The sequence below is a fragment of the Mandrillus leucophaeus genome, unplaced genomic scaffold (assembly GCF_000951045.1).
Source record: "Mandrillus leucophaeus isolate KB7577 unplaced genomic scaffold, Mleu.le_1.0 Scaffold147, whole genome shotgun sequence".
NCBI classification, from domain to species: Eukaryota; Metazoa; Chordata; class Mammalia; order Primates; family Cercopithecidae; genus Mandrillus; species Mandrillus leucophaeus.
The window spans coordinates 4,872,836-4,887,256 of NW_012101443.1; the positions used below are offsets into that span (position 1 = coordinate 4,872,836).

The 14,421-nt window shown below is 41.8% G+C and overlaps 1 protein-coding gene across 1 annotated transcript in view; it reads left to right on the plus strand.

The window, feature by feature from the left end:
* Positions 1 to 6,979: 6,979 nt before the first annotated feature.
* LOC105535530 (von Willebrand factor A domain-containing protein 8-like) overlaps positions 6,980 to 14,421 on the plus strand; it is a gene marked incomplete at its 3' end in the record, with an annotated part of 189,590 nt that continues 182,148 nt past the window's right edge. The window contains exon 1 of the mRNA XM_011974646.1: positions 6,980 to 7,241. Within this exon, the coding sequence (XP_011830036.1) occupies positions 7,079 to 7,241 (163 nt within the window). The remainder of the gene's footprint in view (positions 7,242 to 14,421) is intronic.

Below are 14,421 nucleotides of genomic sequence, written 5' to 3' on the forward strand. Positions count from 1 at the left end.
GGTCAGGAGTTCGAGACCAGCCTGGCCAACATAGTGAAGCCCTGTCTCTACTAAAAATACAAAAACTAACCGGGTGTGGTGGCAGGCACCTTTAGTCCCAGCTACTTGGGAGGCGGAGGCAGGAGAATTGCTTGAACCTGGGAGGCAGAGGTTGCAGTGAGCCAAGATCGTGCCACTGCATTCCAGCCTGGGTGACAGAGTAAGACTCCATCTCAAAAATAAATAAATAAATAGATAAATAAATAAATAAATAAATAAATAAGGAATTTCTAAAAAGCCTCTAAATTATCTTTTTGAAAACTCATATGTGGTGAGATGGATTTGTTGTTGTGGTCCTCAGACCAAACTCAGTATTAGAACAATTAACATAACAGGTATTATATCAGAATTAAAAGGTGGCCCTGGGAAAATGGGTCCCAGAATGCTGGAGAGCATGAACCAGAGACACTCAGGCCAACTCTGTTCTCCTTTGCTGGCCTTTGCTGATGCAGGAGTGAAGCCAAAGGTCCAAAGAGCCCGATATTATAAATATTTCTTCGTAAATAATAGCACAGGCCTTGAAAATTATATAATGCAAATTATAATGCTACAAGAATTGAGCTTTCCTTACTAGGTAAGACCATACCTTGAGTGGACAGTAGTGCTGGAAGCACGTGTTCCCATTAAGGACTTAGCAAAGAGGGTAAAGGAAATATACATGTGTGGCCACCTTGCTTCCACCAAGATTTTTTCTTCTTTGTTAATAAGTTGGGAACTTGATGTAACTTACAGCTATAATCTACAGCCCACCCTATTTTTACATATATAAAGAGGCATTATGAAGTGATCAATACCAAGGACAGCCATATCTCTGAGTCAAGCAACTCCTACCAAGGCTTCATGGGTAAGAGATGGCATCAGTCAGAATTCTTGGAATTATGAGCAACAGAAAGTTATGACAAACTTACTTGTATACATTAAGTCAGGATTTATTTACTCATGATGTTCACAGCAATGTTTCAGATTGGGGTGATTCACAGTTCAAAGTATAGCACCAGGACATTTTGTTTCCCTTGGTCGCAATCATTTGTTTTGCCTTTCTCTTGTCTCAGTCAGGCTTTTCTCAAATTAAAGCCAAGATGGCCCTGGCAGTTCTGGACTTATGTGGGGGCTATAAGCACCCATAACCTTAGTAAGAAAGAGTCCCTGCACCAGGAATTTCGAGGCCAGGCGCGGTGGCTCACTCCTGTAATCCCAGCACTTTGGGAGGCCGAGGCAGGCATATCATCTGAGGTCAGGAGTTCGAGACCAGCCTGGCCAACATAGTGAAGCCCTGTCTCTACTAAAAATACAAAAACCATATCCATCTCTGACAAAGCTTTCTGATTGGTGCTGGGTCAAGCACTATGAGGCCAATCACATGCTGAACCTGTGTGCCTGGTGAGGTGGAGTTAGGTGATGGACAGCCTCACTTGGTATGCAATATACAGGTGTTACTTGCATCAGAGAAGGAGAAGGAGTGGTCTGGCAGACAGATCTGACAGAATATCTAGCAAAGAGAGAAACATAGACATTGCTCCTTTGGAGGTAAAGGGATGGAATACCAATGTGCGCTTTTATACACTTCATATGTAATGAAAAATGCTTATCAAGGTTTCTAAACACCTCTCAAACACTGAATTTACATTTAATGCTGATTCAAAATATTTTAAATTATGGAGTTGCCTAACTTCTAAAGATTGGTTACTTGAATTGTAAACATTTCCTGAATACCTACTGTGTGCCAGGTGTTTTGCTAGACATTTTACATCTGTTATTGAAGGCTCACAACACTTTATTAAAAGTACTATCATATCTTTTTTTTTTGAGACAGGGTCTCACTCTGTTGCCAGGCAGGAGTGTGGTGGAGCGATCTTGGCTCACTGCAACCTCGACTCCCTGGTTCAAGTGATTCTCCTGCCTCAGTCTCCCGAGTAGCTGGGATTACAGGTACGTGCCACCATGCCCAGCTAATTTTTGTATTTTTAGTAGAGACAGGGTTTCACCATGTTGGCCAGGATGGTCTCAATCTCCTCATCTCGTGATCCACCCGCCTCGGCCTCCTAAAGTGCTGGGATTACAGGAGTGAGCCACCGAGCCTGGCCGTATCTGTTTTACAGATGAAAATATTGAGGTGCAGAAAAGGTAGCAATTTGGCTCATGTCCTACAACTAGAAGTGATGAAGTATGATTGAAGCCCGGATTTGCCTGGTTCAAAAGCCCATAGTCTTCTTCGTATTTCTTCCTTACTTAAATCCATTTGCTCACATGGATTTGAGCTGCCTAAGTGTGGTGGAGGGAAAAAGTAATGTAAGTTGGCAACCTACTAGAAAGTGTCAATATTCTTAGTATGCAGAAAGCTCTTAAAATTAGTTAGAAAGATATTTTAAAAATACACAAAGGAGAATTAGATAAATAATAACTAAAAATACAAATTACTTTCGAACTTATGAAAAAATGTTTATCCTTACTGGTAATCAAAGGGATAAAAATAAAAACACCCATCTATCTGGTCAGCCCTTTCTCTCTCTCCAAACCAGTCCCGCTAGCCCCTGTCTCCCACCTGTCTTCTCCAGCTCTGCAGCAGGCATACATCAAATGAAAGAGACTGGGAATGGTGGCTCATGCCTGTAATCCTAGCACTTTGGGAGGCAGAGGCAGGGAGATCACCTGAGCCCAGGAGTTTAAGACCAGCCTGGGAAACATAGTGAAACCTTGTCACTACAAAAAACACAAAAATTAGCCAGGCATGGTGGTACATGCCTGTAGTCCCAGCTACTAGGGAGGCTGAGGTGGGAGGATCGCTTGAGCCCAGGAGGTAGTGGCTGCAATGAGGTGTAATCATGCTACTGCACTCTAGCCTGGGCGACAGAGCCGGATCCTGTCTCAAAAAAAATGGAAAAAAGAGCAATAAGAGGTCAATCTTGGAATACCAAAGAAACAATGATTTTCATTTTTTTTTTTTTGTTTTTTGAGACAGAGTTTTACTCTTGTTGCCCAAGTTGGAGTGCAATGGGGCGATCTCAGATCACTGCAATCTCCGCCTCCTGGGTTCAAGCAATTCTCCTGCCTCAGCCTCCCAAGTAGCTGGGATTACAGGTGCACACCACCACACCAGGCTAATTTCTTGTATTTTTAGTAGAAATGGGGTTTCTCCATGTTAGCCAGGCTGGTCTTGGACTCCTGACCTCAGGTGATCTGCCTGCCTCGGCCTCCCAAAGTGCTGGGATTACAGGCGTGAGTCACTGTGCCTGGTCATGATTTTCCTTTTTCCCTCCTACCCTATAAAGAACAGTTGTCCAACTTCATGACTGAAATGTGTGGCACATGGGTGATTTCATATAGGTATTACTAAAGATGAAAATTCTTGGGCCCTTTCAGACCTATTGACTCAGAATCTCTGGGTGGAGGGAGGAACGAAACCCTATAATCTGCATTTTAATAAGTTCTGCAGGTAATTGGGATGCACACAAAAGTCTGGGAACTACTGGTATGAACCTTTGATTTCTTAGCTGGTGTAGACAGTGGAGGAGTGGAGCACCCACCTTTTTTTCAGTCAGACATAGCATGGAAGGATTATTAGTTGCATTTTTCATCAAGTTACATTAATGTGGTATGTAAAAAATACTCCTTCCAAACTCTGGAAAGAGCCTGACAGTCAATACTAGCTTTTGGTGGTGTGATTTTTTGTTTGTTTGTTTTGTTTTTTTTGAGACAGAGTCTCACTCTGTTGCCCAGGCTGGAATGCAGTGACATGATCTCAGCTCACTGCAACCTCTGCCTCCCGGGTTCAAGCGATTCTCCTGCCCCTGCCTCCTGAGTAGCTGGGATTACAGCCACCCACCATCATGCCTGGCTAATTTTTGTATTTTTAGTAGAGACAGGGTTTCGCCATGTTGGCCAGGCTGGTCTCAAACTCCTGACCTCAGGTGATCCACCCGTCTCAGCCTCCCAAAGTGCTGGGATTATAGGTGTGAGCCACTGTGCCCGGCTGGTAGCTTATTTTTTTAATAAGCATGTGATCAGATATTTTAGTAAGAGTTTGAGAGACTTTACACAGATTATGATGAACATCTTTTAAAACAAAACACCTTTGGTTCATCTTTAAAAACACTGTGAAGGTCCATTCTTTCCCATTCAGTCTCATTGCCATCAGCACTGTTCATCATTTCAAGTAGAGACTATTTTTACTGCCACGTAGCTAGCACTTGATGCTTCCTGTCTTCCTAATTCAATTCACAGTATGTCACCACCTAAAACACAATCAAAAGTCCAGTAGCTGCCCAGTTTGCTCGTCGGATGAAGTCCAACTTCATCCATCTACTCAAGATTCTTCACTCTGTAACCTTCTCCTCCTGCTCTGCCAACACCTTCTACTACTTTCTGACGATTAACCTCCTCATCTGGCTGGTCTCATGGCCCCTGCAACTTAACTCAGTCAGGACTCCGAGTCTCTACTTAGGCTCTAGTCCCCTCTTCTGTGTTTATCCAGTCCTAAATAGCATTCAAAATTAAGCTCAGGTGCTGCCTTTCCTCGGGCTCAAAGTTTTCCTCCCCATTGTAGCTTTGTCACTCTAAAATACCTTCATATTTCCTGGAGGTTAATGTGCAAACTTCTTCTGTTGGCATACAACATGGCCCCAGATTCTCTTTCTGGTCTTATTCTTTCCTCCCCATTGTAGCTTTGTCACTCTAAAAAGACTTCCATTTCCTGGGGCTTAATGTGCAAACTCCTTCTCTTGGCATACAACATGGCCCCAGATTCTCTTTCTGGTCTTCTTCTTACAAACTGTTATATATACTTGACCTCTAGACACACTGAATCACTCTCTGGTTCTCAGTCATGCCCTGTACTTTCAGCTGCTTCTTTCTCTCTCTCTGTACATGATCTGTCTGCCAGATTTGACTTGTCTCAGCCTGACAAACTCTTGTATAATATATCCTACAAAAACCATTTCAAACACTACCTTCTCCGCGAAGACTCGCTGACCTCCCCTCCAGGTGCAGCAATCCACTCCACAGTATGTTGAACCTAAATCTCTGACACATGTCTCACTGTATTGCAATTCTTTATTTGTATATTTATCATCAATACCTAATGTAAGCCCATTGATTCACAGTATCTAGCAGGGTACTGTTTATACAGCAGTTACTCAATAAATGTTGTTTTTGGGAGGCTGAGGCAGGAGGATCACTTGAGACCAGGAGCTTGAGACCAGCCTGGGCAACATAACAAGACTCCACTGCTACAAAAACAAAAACACAAAAATTAGCCAGGCACAGTGGTGCATAGCTGTAGTCTCAGCTACTAGGGAGGCTGAAGCAGGAGGATCACTTGAGCCCAGGAATTTGGGGTTGCAGTGTGCTATAATATTGCCACTGCACACCAGCCTGGGCAACAGAATGATACTTTGTCTCTAAAAAAATAAAACTAAGCAAAAGATGTTGTTGAATGCTCTAACTTGTGTGGATCTCTCCATTGTCTTAACTCCAAGAGCTCTTAGTGCTTATATCAATCATTTTGCAAAATTGCCTTAGGTTGTTCTCTCATTCTTTCAGGTGTCTACTGAGTTCCAGCGAGATTAAATGGAGATATCTTGACTAAGGTATTTAATTCTTCCAGCCTCAGTTTCTTCATCTGTAAAATGGAGGATAATAATAGTACTTCAATCAAAGCATTTTTATGTGAAATGAGGTAATTCATTAAAATCTTGATGCATAGGATGTGCTCAAAGTAGGAAAAGCATTTGATAAACTTACATCCTAAATTTATGTCTTAGGGTTGCTATGAGGATTAAATGAGAAGATACACATGAAACGATGTCATAATATATTGTGTAACTATTTATTACCTTTATTTTCACTGTCTCCTCATCTAGGTTAGAAGCCTGGTTCAGCCTTCATTCCTCAAGTCCAAGATCTTCCACTGGATGCCCAAAGCCTTCCTTACCTAGCCTTGTTTGACTTTCACAGCCTCCACTCTCTTACTCTCTTCTCAGCACTCATCACAGGGTTAGGTGCAGGGTAGGTGCTATGTATTTAGACAGTGGCAGCTCTAGAATTAGCAAGGTCTTTAGCTGAAAGTGAGGTCTTCTGACTTCTTTTTGATGTTTGTTTGTATAACTTGTCTCACATTTTGCCTTTGTCAGTTCACTGTGACATTTTGGGGATGCAGTCTAATTACATTAGGCTTAGTTTGCTTTGTGGTAGGGCTGTTTCCGATGTTGGAATGTACGAGAGGGAGGCAGCCTTAGCCAGTGTCCTACTTTTTCCTTTACTAAAGACATAAATTATCTTTATATAACTCTTGTATTACAGCATGACCGGAAAAGTGCTTGATCTGGATCCTTTCTGATATTTGAGCAACTTCTATCTATCCTTAAGATGTGAATTTTCTTCCTTGGAATTTAGGAAGCGGTAATAAAACACAGAAACAACCACCACGAAAGGGACAAAGGGTAACGCTTTCAGGTAAGGTTTGGAAACACTAGTGTGGTTACAATGAATCAAGACAGTTGTGAAAGTTCCCATCATCTTGTGCATGTTTTCTCAGTTTCCCAAATCTGAAGCCGGGTACATGGAAATCTCCCTATACTTAACTAAGAAACAAAGACTTGGTGCAAGCATCTGAAGAGCCTCACCGACAAATGCTCCTAAAACCTTTGGCTGTCCCTAACTCCTGAGATTCTGTGGGATCGCAGGGAAAAGGCGGGGTGAAGGCCTGGTGCATCCAGGTGAACAGACAGTCTCAGGGACTGCGAGGCGCGCGCCAGAGCCCGGCGCCGCAGCTCGGAGTACCCCCGCGGCTCGGGCCGTCTCGGGACGGTGCCGGCTCTTTGACTGACGCTCCGCAGGCTCTTGCAGCCCGCGTGGCCCATGCAGGGCCAAGCTGGGCCGGGCAGAGTCTACTGAGCCGGCCGCGCCGAGGGGGAAGGAGTTTCCGGCGGACTCGGCTAGGTGCCGCTTCCTGTCCGCTTCTCTGCGCCGCCTCACGCTGCCTGCCTGGGACGCACCTCGACCCCCGGGCCCCCTCGCTGTCCCCGGCAGCGCCCCCGGCCCCATGCAATCCCGGCTCCTACTCCTCGGGGCACCCGGAGGCCACGGCGGCCCGGCCTCGCGGCGCATGCGGCTGCTTCTGCGGCAGGTGGTGCAGCGCAGGCCGGGTGGCGACGGGCAGCGGCCAGAGGTCAGACTGGTGCACGCCGGCTCGGGGGCCGACACAGGTAACTCGGGGTGCGCCCCTGCCCTCCCTGGTGCCCCTGCGCTCCGTGCCGGGCCCCCGCGCGCCGTCGCCCCTCCTCTCTGTTGCTTCGCTGCACTTGGAAGGACCGTTTGCCGATCGGGGAGCTCAAAGATCGAGGTTCTAGTCCCGCCCTCGGCGCTAACTGCTGTGTAACGTGGCGCAAGGCGCTCGCACTCTCTATGCTTCATTCTGCAACCGGAGGGGTCTGGACTAAGGATTCTGATGACCTATAATAGTGATTTCTTCTTCCCCTGCCGCTGCCTTTACCCCCAGAATTCTGACTTAGATTATAATACTCGTAGAGGTTAATGCCTCAGCCCTATGGAATTATTGAAAGCTGGATTTGACCTTGCTCTCTAAGCCTCAAGGGCTTGGAAACCAGTCTGTGTCATGGTCTAGCCAGGGCTTGGGGCGGCTTAGAAGGGAACATTCTCGCCAAAGAACCCATAGTTCACGGTGTTTTAAATGCATCCCGGAGCATTTCCAAGTTTTACAGGAGTTTTCTTTAAAGTTTCACATAATTCTTAGAGCTGACAGTTACACCTTAATTTAGTTAAAACACTTGCCTCTACGAAGTTGAGGTAATTGAAACCCAGAAGGGAAAAGTGATTCGCTGGAGAACACACACTAATGACTATGCTAGAATCACATGCTTTGATTTCTAGGCTCAGTATTTTTTGGCTCTACTTGAGCTGGTTCTAGGAATTCTTTTTCTTGTGTGTTCGTGGAGTTAGAGTTACTGTGATGGTTAAGGAAAGGATGCCTGTTGTTGTTACCCTTGAATGGTGAAGTGATTCTAGACAAGATTTTGTCAATGTCAGTGCTGCCTGGAATAACAGGTTTTCACTGTAAAATTGTAGGTTTCGTTGTCCGCTTGCATTCTTCCCCAACCCTCAGTTTTCCTTGCTAAGAAATGAGCATATGGGCCGGGCGCGGTGGCTCACGCCTGTAATCCCAGCACTTTGGGAGGCCGAGGCGGGCGGATCACGGGGTCAGGAGATCGAGACCATCTTGGCTAACACGGTAAAACCCCGTCTCTAGTAAAAACAAATACAAAAAAATTAGCCGGGCGTGGTGGCGGGCACCTGTAATCCCAGCTACTCGGGAGGCTGAGGCAGAAGAATGGCGCCACTGCACTCCAGCCTGGGCGACAGAACAAGACTCCATCTAAAAAAAAAAAAAAAAGCATATTTAGGTCCCATGCATTTCATTTTATTCATTCAAGACATACACCCCCCCACCCCCCACCATAGTGTTGCAATTTCAAATTTTGCTTTTTTTTTTTTTTTTTTTTGCTTTTTCTCAATTACTCTCACTTCTAGCCTGTTTATTCATTTGCTTTTTAACTTTTTTGTGTGTTCTTTGTTTTTTGCTCCTTTGCCCTAGAAGGCAGAGGTCAAAGGTGGAAGTGTAGCATAAACTATAGGTTGGGTTTTGGAGTTAAGCAGTCTGGGTTGGAATCCACTTACGCACTAACCATGGGTCGTTGAGGGTAGATTACTTAACTTTGTGTCCCAGTTTTCTTAACTGTAAAAGGATAAGAATATATCTATTATGGTTGTTTTGAGGATTTATTAATTAATATAATCTGTAGCACATATTAATGCTCAATAAAAGTTAGCTTTTTTATTCTCGGTATGTACAGTTTTAGCTATTTGAGAATTATTCTGTTTCCTTACCTTTCTCTAGAAGACATGAAACCAAGTTTTTTTTAGATTCAGGACTGTCCAGACTATCTGGGTAGGCAGATTTAGCAGACTGAATTGACCTGAACTTTTTTAAAAACAATTGTTCTTTGTACATGGATAATACACGTTGATTGTAAAAACATTAGAAACACATATGAGTGTGAGTTTTTAAAGTCTGTATTATATACGTATTGGTAGATTAGTTGTAAATGTTCTCAAATTTTGTTATAGCCAGCAAATCAAAGTATAGGCTTTGCTTCAAATGTGAGAGTCATGGACATATAACAGAGAACATATTATCTTCTTTAAAGCAGTCATTCACTCTGGCAGGATCAGACCACAAGAAGTATATTTTGAAGGTGTGAGTACTGTGGCTGAATGAAGTTGGGAACCCACCAGAGATCTGGACTCGAGTAAGAGCAATTGTTAGCCAGGTAAATGGACAGCACACTTTCGACTACTCTGAGGCCTGAGAGTAAGGCCATCAAGATGGGAGTGTCCCATTTTGAATCAGAGATCATACACAGACAAGTGTAAAACTACAAATAGCAATAGGCCATAATGGATTACATCTTATGTTGGGAAGATGCTCTCAGCTGCGTTTGTACATGTGACCAGTAACTGATTATCTCCTCTCTGTGTAATTGACATTGTTTCCTAATAGTTCGAAAAAAAAAATAAAGTTCATAAATAATAGATTTAAGTTATATACTGGTGTTATTTCTCCTGGAGTATTTGTTTGATTTTTCTATGTATTCCTTTGGTGCCTGCCCACACTTTGTACCTAATAAGCATTCAGTGGCTTATTATGTGAAAGTTCATACAGAGAAGGAGCTGGAGAGGCTGGAATTGCCTTGTTTGCTCTCAAGAGAGGACCTTTGTTAAGCCTGATAAGCAGACAGAAAATAGGTCACTTATATTAAAAACAAAACAAACAAATAAACTCAACCCAAACCCACTGCTTTTTATCCTTTGCTGTCAGATAGTATAAGTATCTATAATTGTAAATTCGTTATATCTCTTTATACTTCCATTAAAATTACTGTCTCTTGGGTTTTAAGAGCAAAGAGGTTAACAAGGTTAACAAGGATATCTACTGCAGAGAGTTTTCAATAAAGATTATTGTAGTGTTTTTACAGATGGAGCCAAGCAAGTTGTTTCAGTGGGACTCTGATGTTAAATGCATTCAAATATACTATAGATCAAATGATAAACCCAGAAACATAACTGTATAAATATATCATGACATTTTGGTGCTCTCCTTTAACACCATTATTAAAGGCATTCACAGTTTTTTCTTTATGACTCTTGTATATGAAGTAAATTTGTTTATAGAAATACTCTAAAATACTTTTACACAGCCATCTATGTTTATTGTAGAAGAGTGATAAATACAAATTCCCTAAAACATAATCCTCCCACCCAAATTTATAATTATCAACTTTTTAGCATTAATCCTATCAGATTACATATATATGTATAATTATTTATTTATTTTTGAGATGGAGTCTTGCTCTGTCACCCAGGCTGGAGCGCAGTGGTGCGGTCTTGGTTCACTGCAACCTCCACCTCCTGGGTTTGAGTGATTCTCCTGCCTCAGCCTCCCAAGTAACTGGGATTACAGGTGTGCACCACTGTATTAGTCTGTTCTCATACTGCTATAAGGACATGCCAGAGACTGGGTAATTTATGAAGAAAAAAAGGTTTCATGGGCTCACATGGTTTCACATGGCTGGGGAGGCCTCACAATTATGGTGGAAGGCGAAGGAGGAGAAAAGTCATGTCTTACATAGCGGCAAGCAAGAGAGCTTGTGTATGGCAACTCCTCTTTATAAAACCATCAGACCTTGTGAGACTTATTCACTACCACGAGGACAGCACAGGAAAAGCCTGCCCCCATGATTCAATTACCTCCCACTGGGTCCCTCCCATGACACAGGGATTATGGGAGCTACAATTCAAGATCAGATTTGGGTGGGGACACAGGCAAACCATATGAACCACCCCAGCTAATTTTTGTATATTTGGTAGAGATGGGGTTTCATCATGTTGGCCAGGCTGGTCTTGAACTCCTGACCTAAAGTGATCTGCCTACCTTTGCCTCCCAAAGTGCTGGGATTACAGATGTGAGCCACTGTGCCTGGATGATATGTATATTTATACAGATACATGTTTTTTTAAAGAAATGGGACCATGTATGCTTTATAATTATTACATCCATTGTGAACATATTAACATGGTAATAAATATTGTACATGATTGTTTAAAATAGTTACTAAGTTTATATGTTTGTTCATATAATTTATTTTATTAATGTCTCATTCTTGGACATTCATATTGTCTAAAATATATAAACAATGCAATAAACATCCATCTACATGAATTTTTGTTATTTTAACATTATATCCTTGGGCTACAATAGGATTAGATAGTAACAACTTTGAGGAGGGAAGATATAGAACTGTGGCTTCAACTGAGAGATACAGTGTAAAGAGGAAAGAACTATACTATGGTTTTGGTCTGAGCTTTGTATTTATCAGGTATTGAACCTTGGGGAAATTATTAACTACTTTGAACCTGCAGCAGGTTATTTTGACCCTGAGGATATTCTGACTCCATTGTATATTCAAGAATTTAACAGAAAGGCTCAGAACAATGGTAAGCTTATAAATCATTAGGCAGATCCGCATTAGGGGCCCATAGACTAGTGTGGGAATTGCTGATATATTTAGTTTTCTCTTGGGTCTAAGTTTAGTATATATAAAAATGATGACACTAACCCAGTTGTTCTCAACCCAAGATGATTTCCTCCCATCGGGGACATTTGGCAATGTCTGGAGATGTTTCTTTTTGGTTGTCAGAACCAGGAGGGAGGGGTGCTACTGGCATCTAGTGGATAGAGGCCAGTGATGCTGTTAAATAGTCCATGACACACAGGACAGCCCCTCACAACAAAAAATTATCCGGCCTAAAATGTTCATAGTGCCGCTGTTGAAAAACCCTCATAAAACCAACTTCTTTGTCAAAGCTATGGTTAGAAACTTTAGACTCACTAAACTTAACAAAATTTAAGCACAGAACAATTTGTGAATTGGGCAGTCCTCAGAACCAAAATAAGCTCAGAGAGCTCCATTCTGCAACGTGAGCAGGCAGCATTTATGGACAGAAAATGGAAGTAAGGTACAGAAACAGCTTACTTGGCTATAACTCAGTGTTTGCCTTACTTGAACACGGTCTCATCAGTTGGCAGCCTGTGGTTGACCAAAGCTCAGCCGCTCAGATTGGCTAAGACTCATCTATTTGTTACCAAGGTATACTCCTAAGTTCTGGTTTCAGTTAATTTACATACAAAGTTATGTTGCAATTCATTACATAAGGACTGCAAGTACGGAGGCATCCTTAGACCAAATTTGGTTTAATTTAACAATTTGCCCCTTTTGATTAGCTTCTTACTTTTGAGAGGTTCACCAAAACTTTGGGCGTTGTTGCTACTCTTTGTCACCAACTTAATGGACTTACTTGGTCTCACTATGGAATTTACAAGCCATGATGTCACATCAGTTGAATAATTCTTTCTGTTCTTGCTGTTCTGGTCAAAGTGAGACCATTGAATGCTCAATGACTGGCTGCATGCAAACATTTAAGACTTGAGAGGATATGGTGCACCAGAAGGGCCATTGTGAAGATTCTCAGGAGAATAATAAAGACCGAAGTGTACTTCTTAACAGCCCCTATGAACTGAACCAATCAGAAATCCAACAAGGTTCAGGCACTATAGGCACTTCAATAGTATTTGAGTCTAGTTCAAGTAAACCCACAGTTTACTTGAAGAAAGGCATACATTAGCTTCTTTTGCCTAAATTATGTTACCTGTTGTCTTATGAGTATTCTTATTCCCCTTTAGAAAGTATTTAGACTATCTCACTTAAATAAATCATTACAAATGGCTTGACTTGTAAGCACATTAGTAGGTGGGATGTTCTCAAAAGAGAAAATCATTAGAGCTTAAAAACAATACCTAAGAAAATATTTAATTTAAAATTATAATTATTCATTTGTCAAACATTCATTGAATATCTGTTAGGTTTCAGGTACTGCGGATAAAATGATGATTAAAACTTAGGCCTTGTACCAAGAAAAAAAGAGTCTTGTAGACTAAACAGTAATCTTCAAAACTTTTTCTTATTTATCTGTTAGGAGGATTTTAAAAATATGTATCCCTTTGAACATTTTTAGGTTGATAGCTAAAGTTTTCCTGGTAAGTTTAAATAGTTGCAAAGGATGACATTTCCAGTGTGTTGTAAATATTGGCATTTAAAAGAAAAAATATTATAAATTCCAAGTGTATCTTTTAAGCGGAAACAGAATATTCTAGCAATTTAGTACAAATTCTGAGTGTACTAAATATTCAGTATTTAGTGGAAATAGAATATCCTATCTCTATTTTGAAAGTAGATAAAAAGCTTTTCTTTAATTGTTAGAAAATGTCTCTTATCTCCTTGAATTTGTATTTCCATTACAAAAGCATAAGTCAGAGCCTGTGCTAGCAGAAAGATGAATGGAGTGATCAATTTGTGTTAGAGGAAAAGTTCAGGAAGGTTCAATGGGGAGATGAAGATATTTCAGGAGTAGTTGTGTAGAGGGCAAGTGGTGTGAGAGAGATGTGGAAGGCCTTCTAGGCTGAGGAGATAAAGTGTTAGTCACCAAGATAGGAATACAAGAGTTGGATCTGGTTAGAGGTGGTTGGGCGTACACAACGGACAACATAGAATTCTGTTTCTGTATGTTTGTTGAGTTGTCTCTGGAATATCTAGGTAAAGTGTCCAGTAGGCTACTGGCAGGTATGAAACTCAGGAGAGAGATCTGAGCCAAAATAGACATTAAAGAGTTAGTTGTATATGGTGTTTGAAGAGTACCCTTAACTGGAAAAAAAAAGGTTGTATAGAGGTCAGAGTTGGGACATTGGTGTGGATTAAATGACTGATGAAAGTATAGGGTGGTAACAGAAGATGGCCAAGAACATCAATGTTTACGGCAGGGATGGCAGATGCCTGGTCCATATGAATGTCATAACTTTTCCCCATTGTCTATAGCAGATGTGACTCATTGATCACCACCCTGTTTCCCAATGAGTCCAATTTCCATTGTGATCCACTACCTGGCCAGTTCTTGGCATTTATGCCATTGGGGCTTTATTCCTTTTATGTACTTAGAAATATTGAAGTTTAAGGATATGTTGCTGGATAATTGGAAATTGTATGTAGTGAAAATAAGGGTGTATGAATATATATAAAAAGGTTCAGGATGTGTGTTAAAGATAACACTCTATGGGCTGGGCGTGGAAGCTCACGCCTATAATTCTGGCACTCTGGGAGGCCGAGGTGGGCGGATCACTTGAGGTCAGGAGTTTGAGACCAGCCTGGCCGACATGGGGAAACCTCATCTCTACTAAAAATACAAAAATTAGCCGGG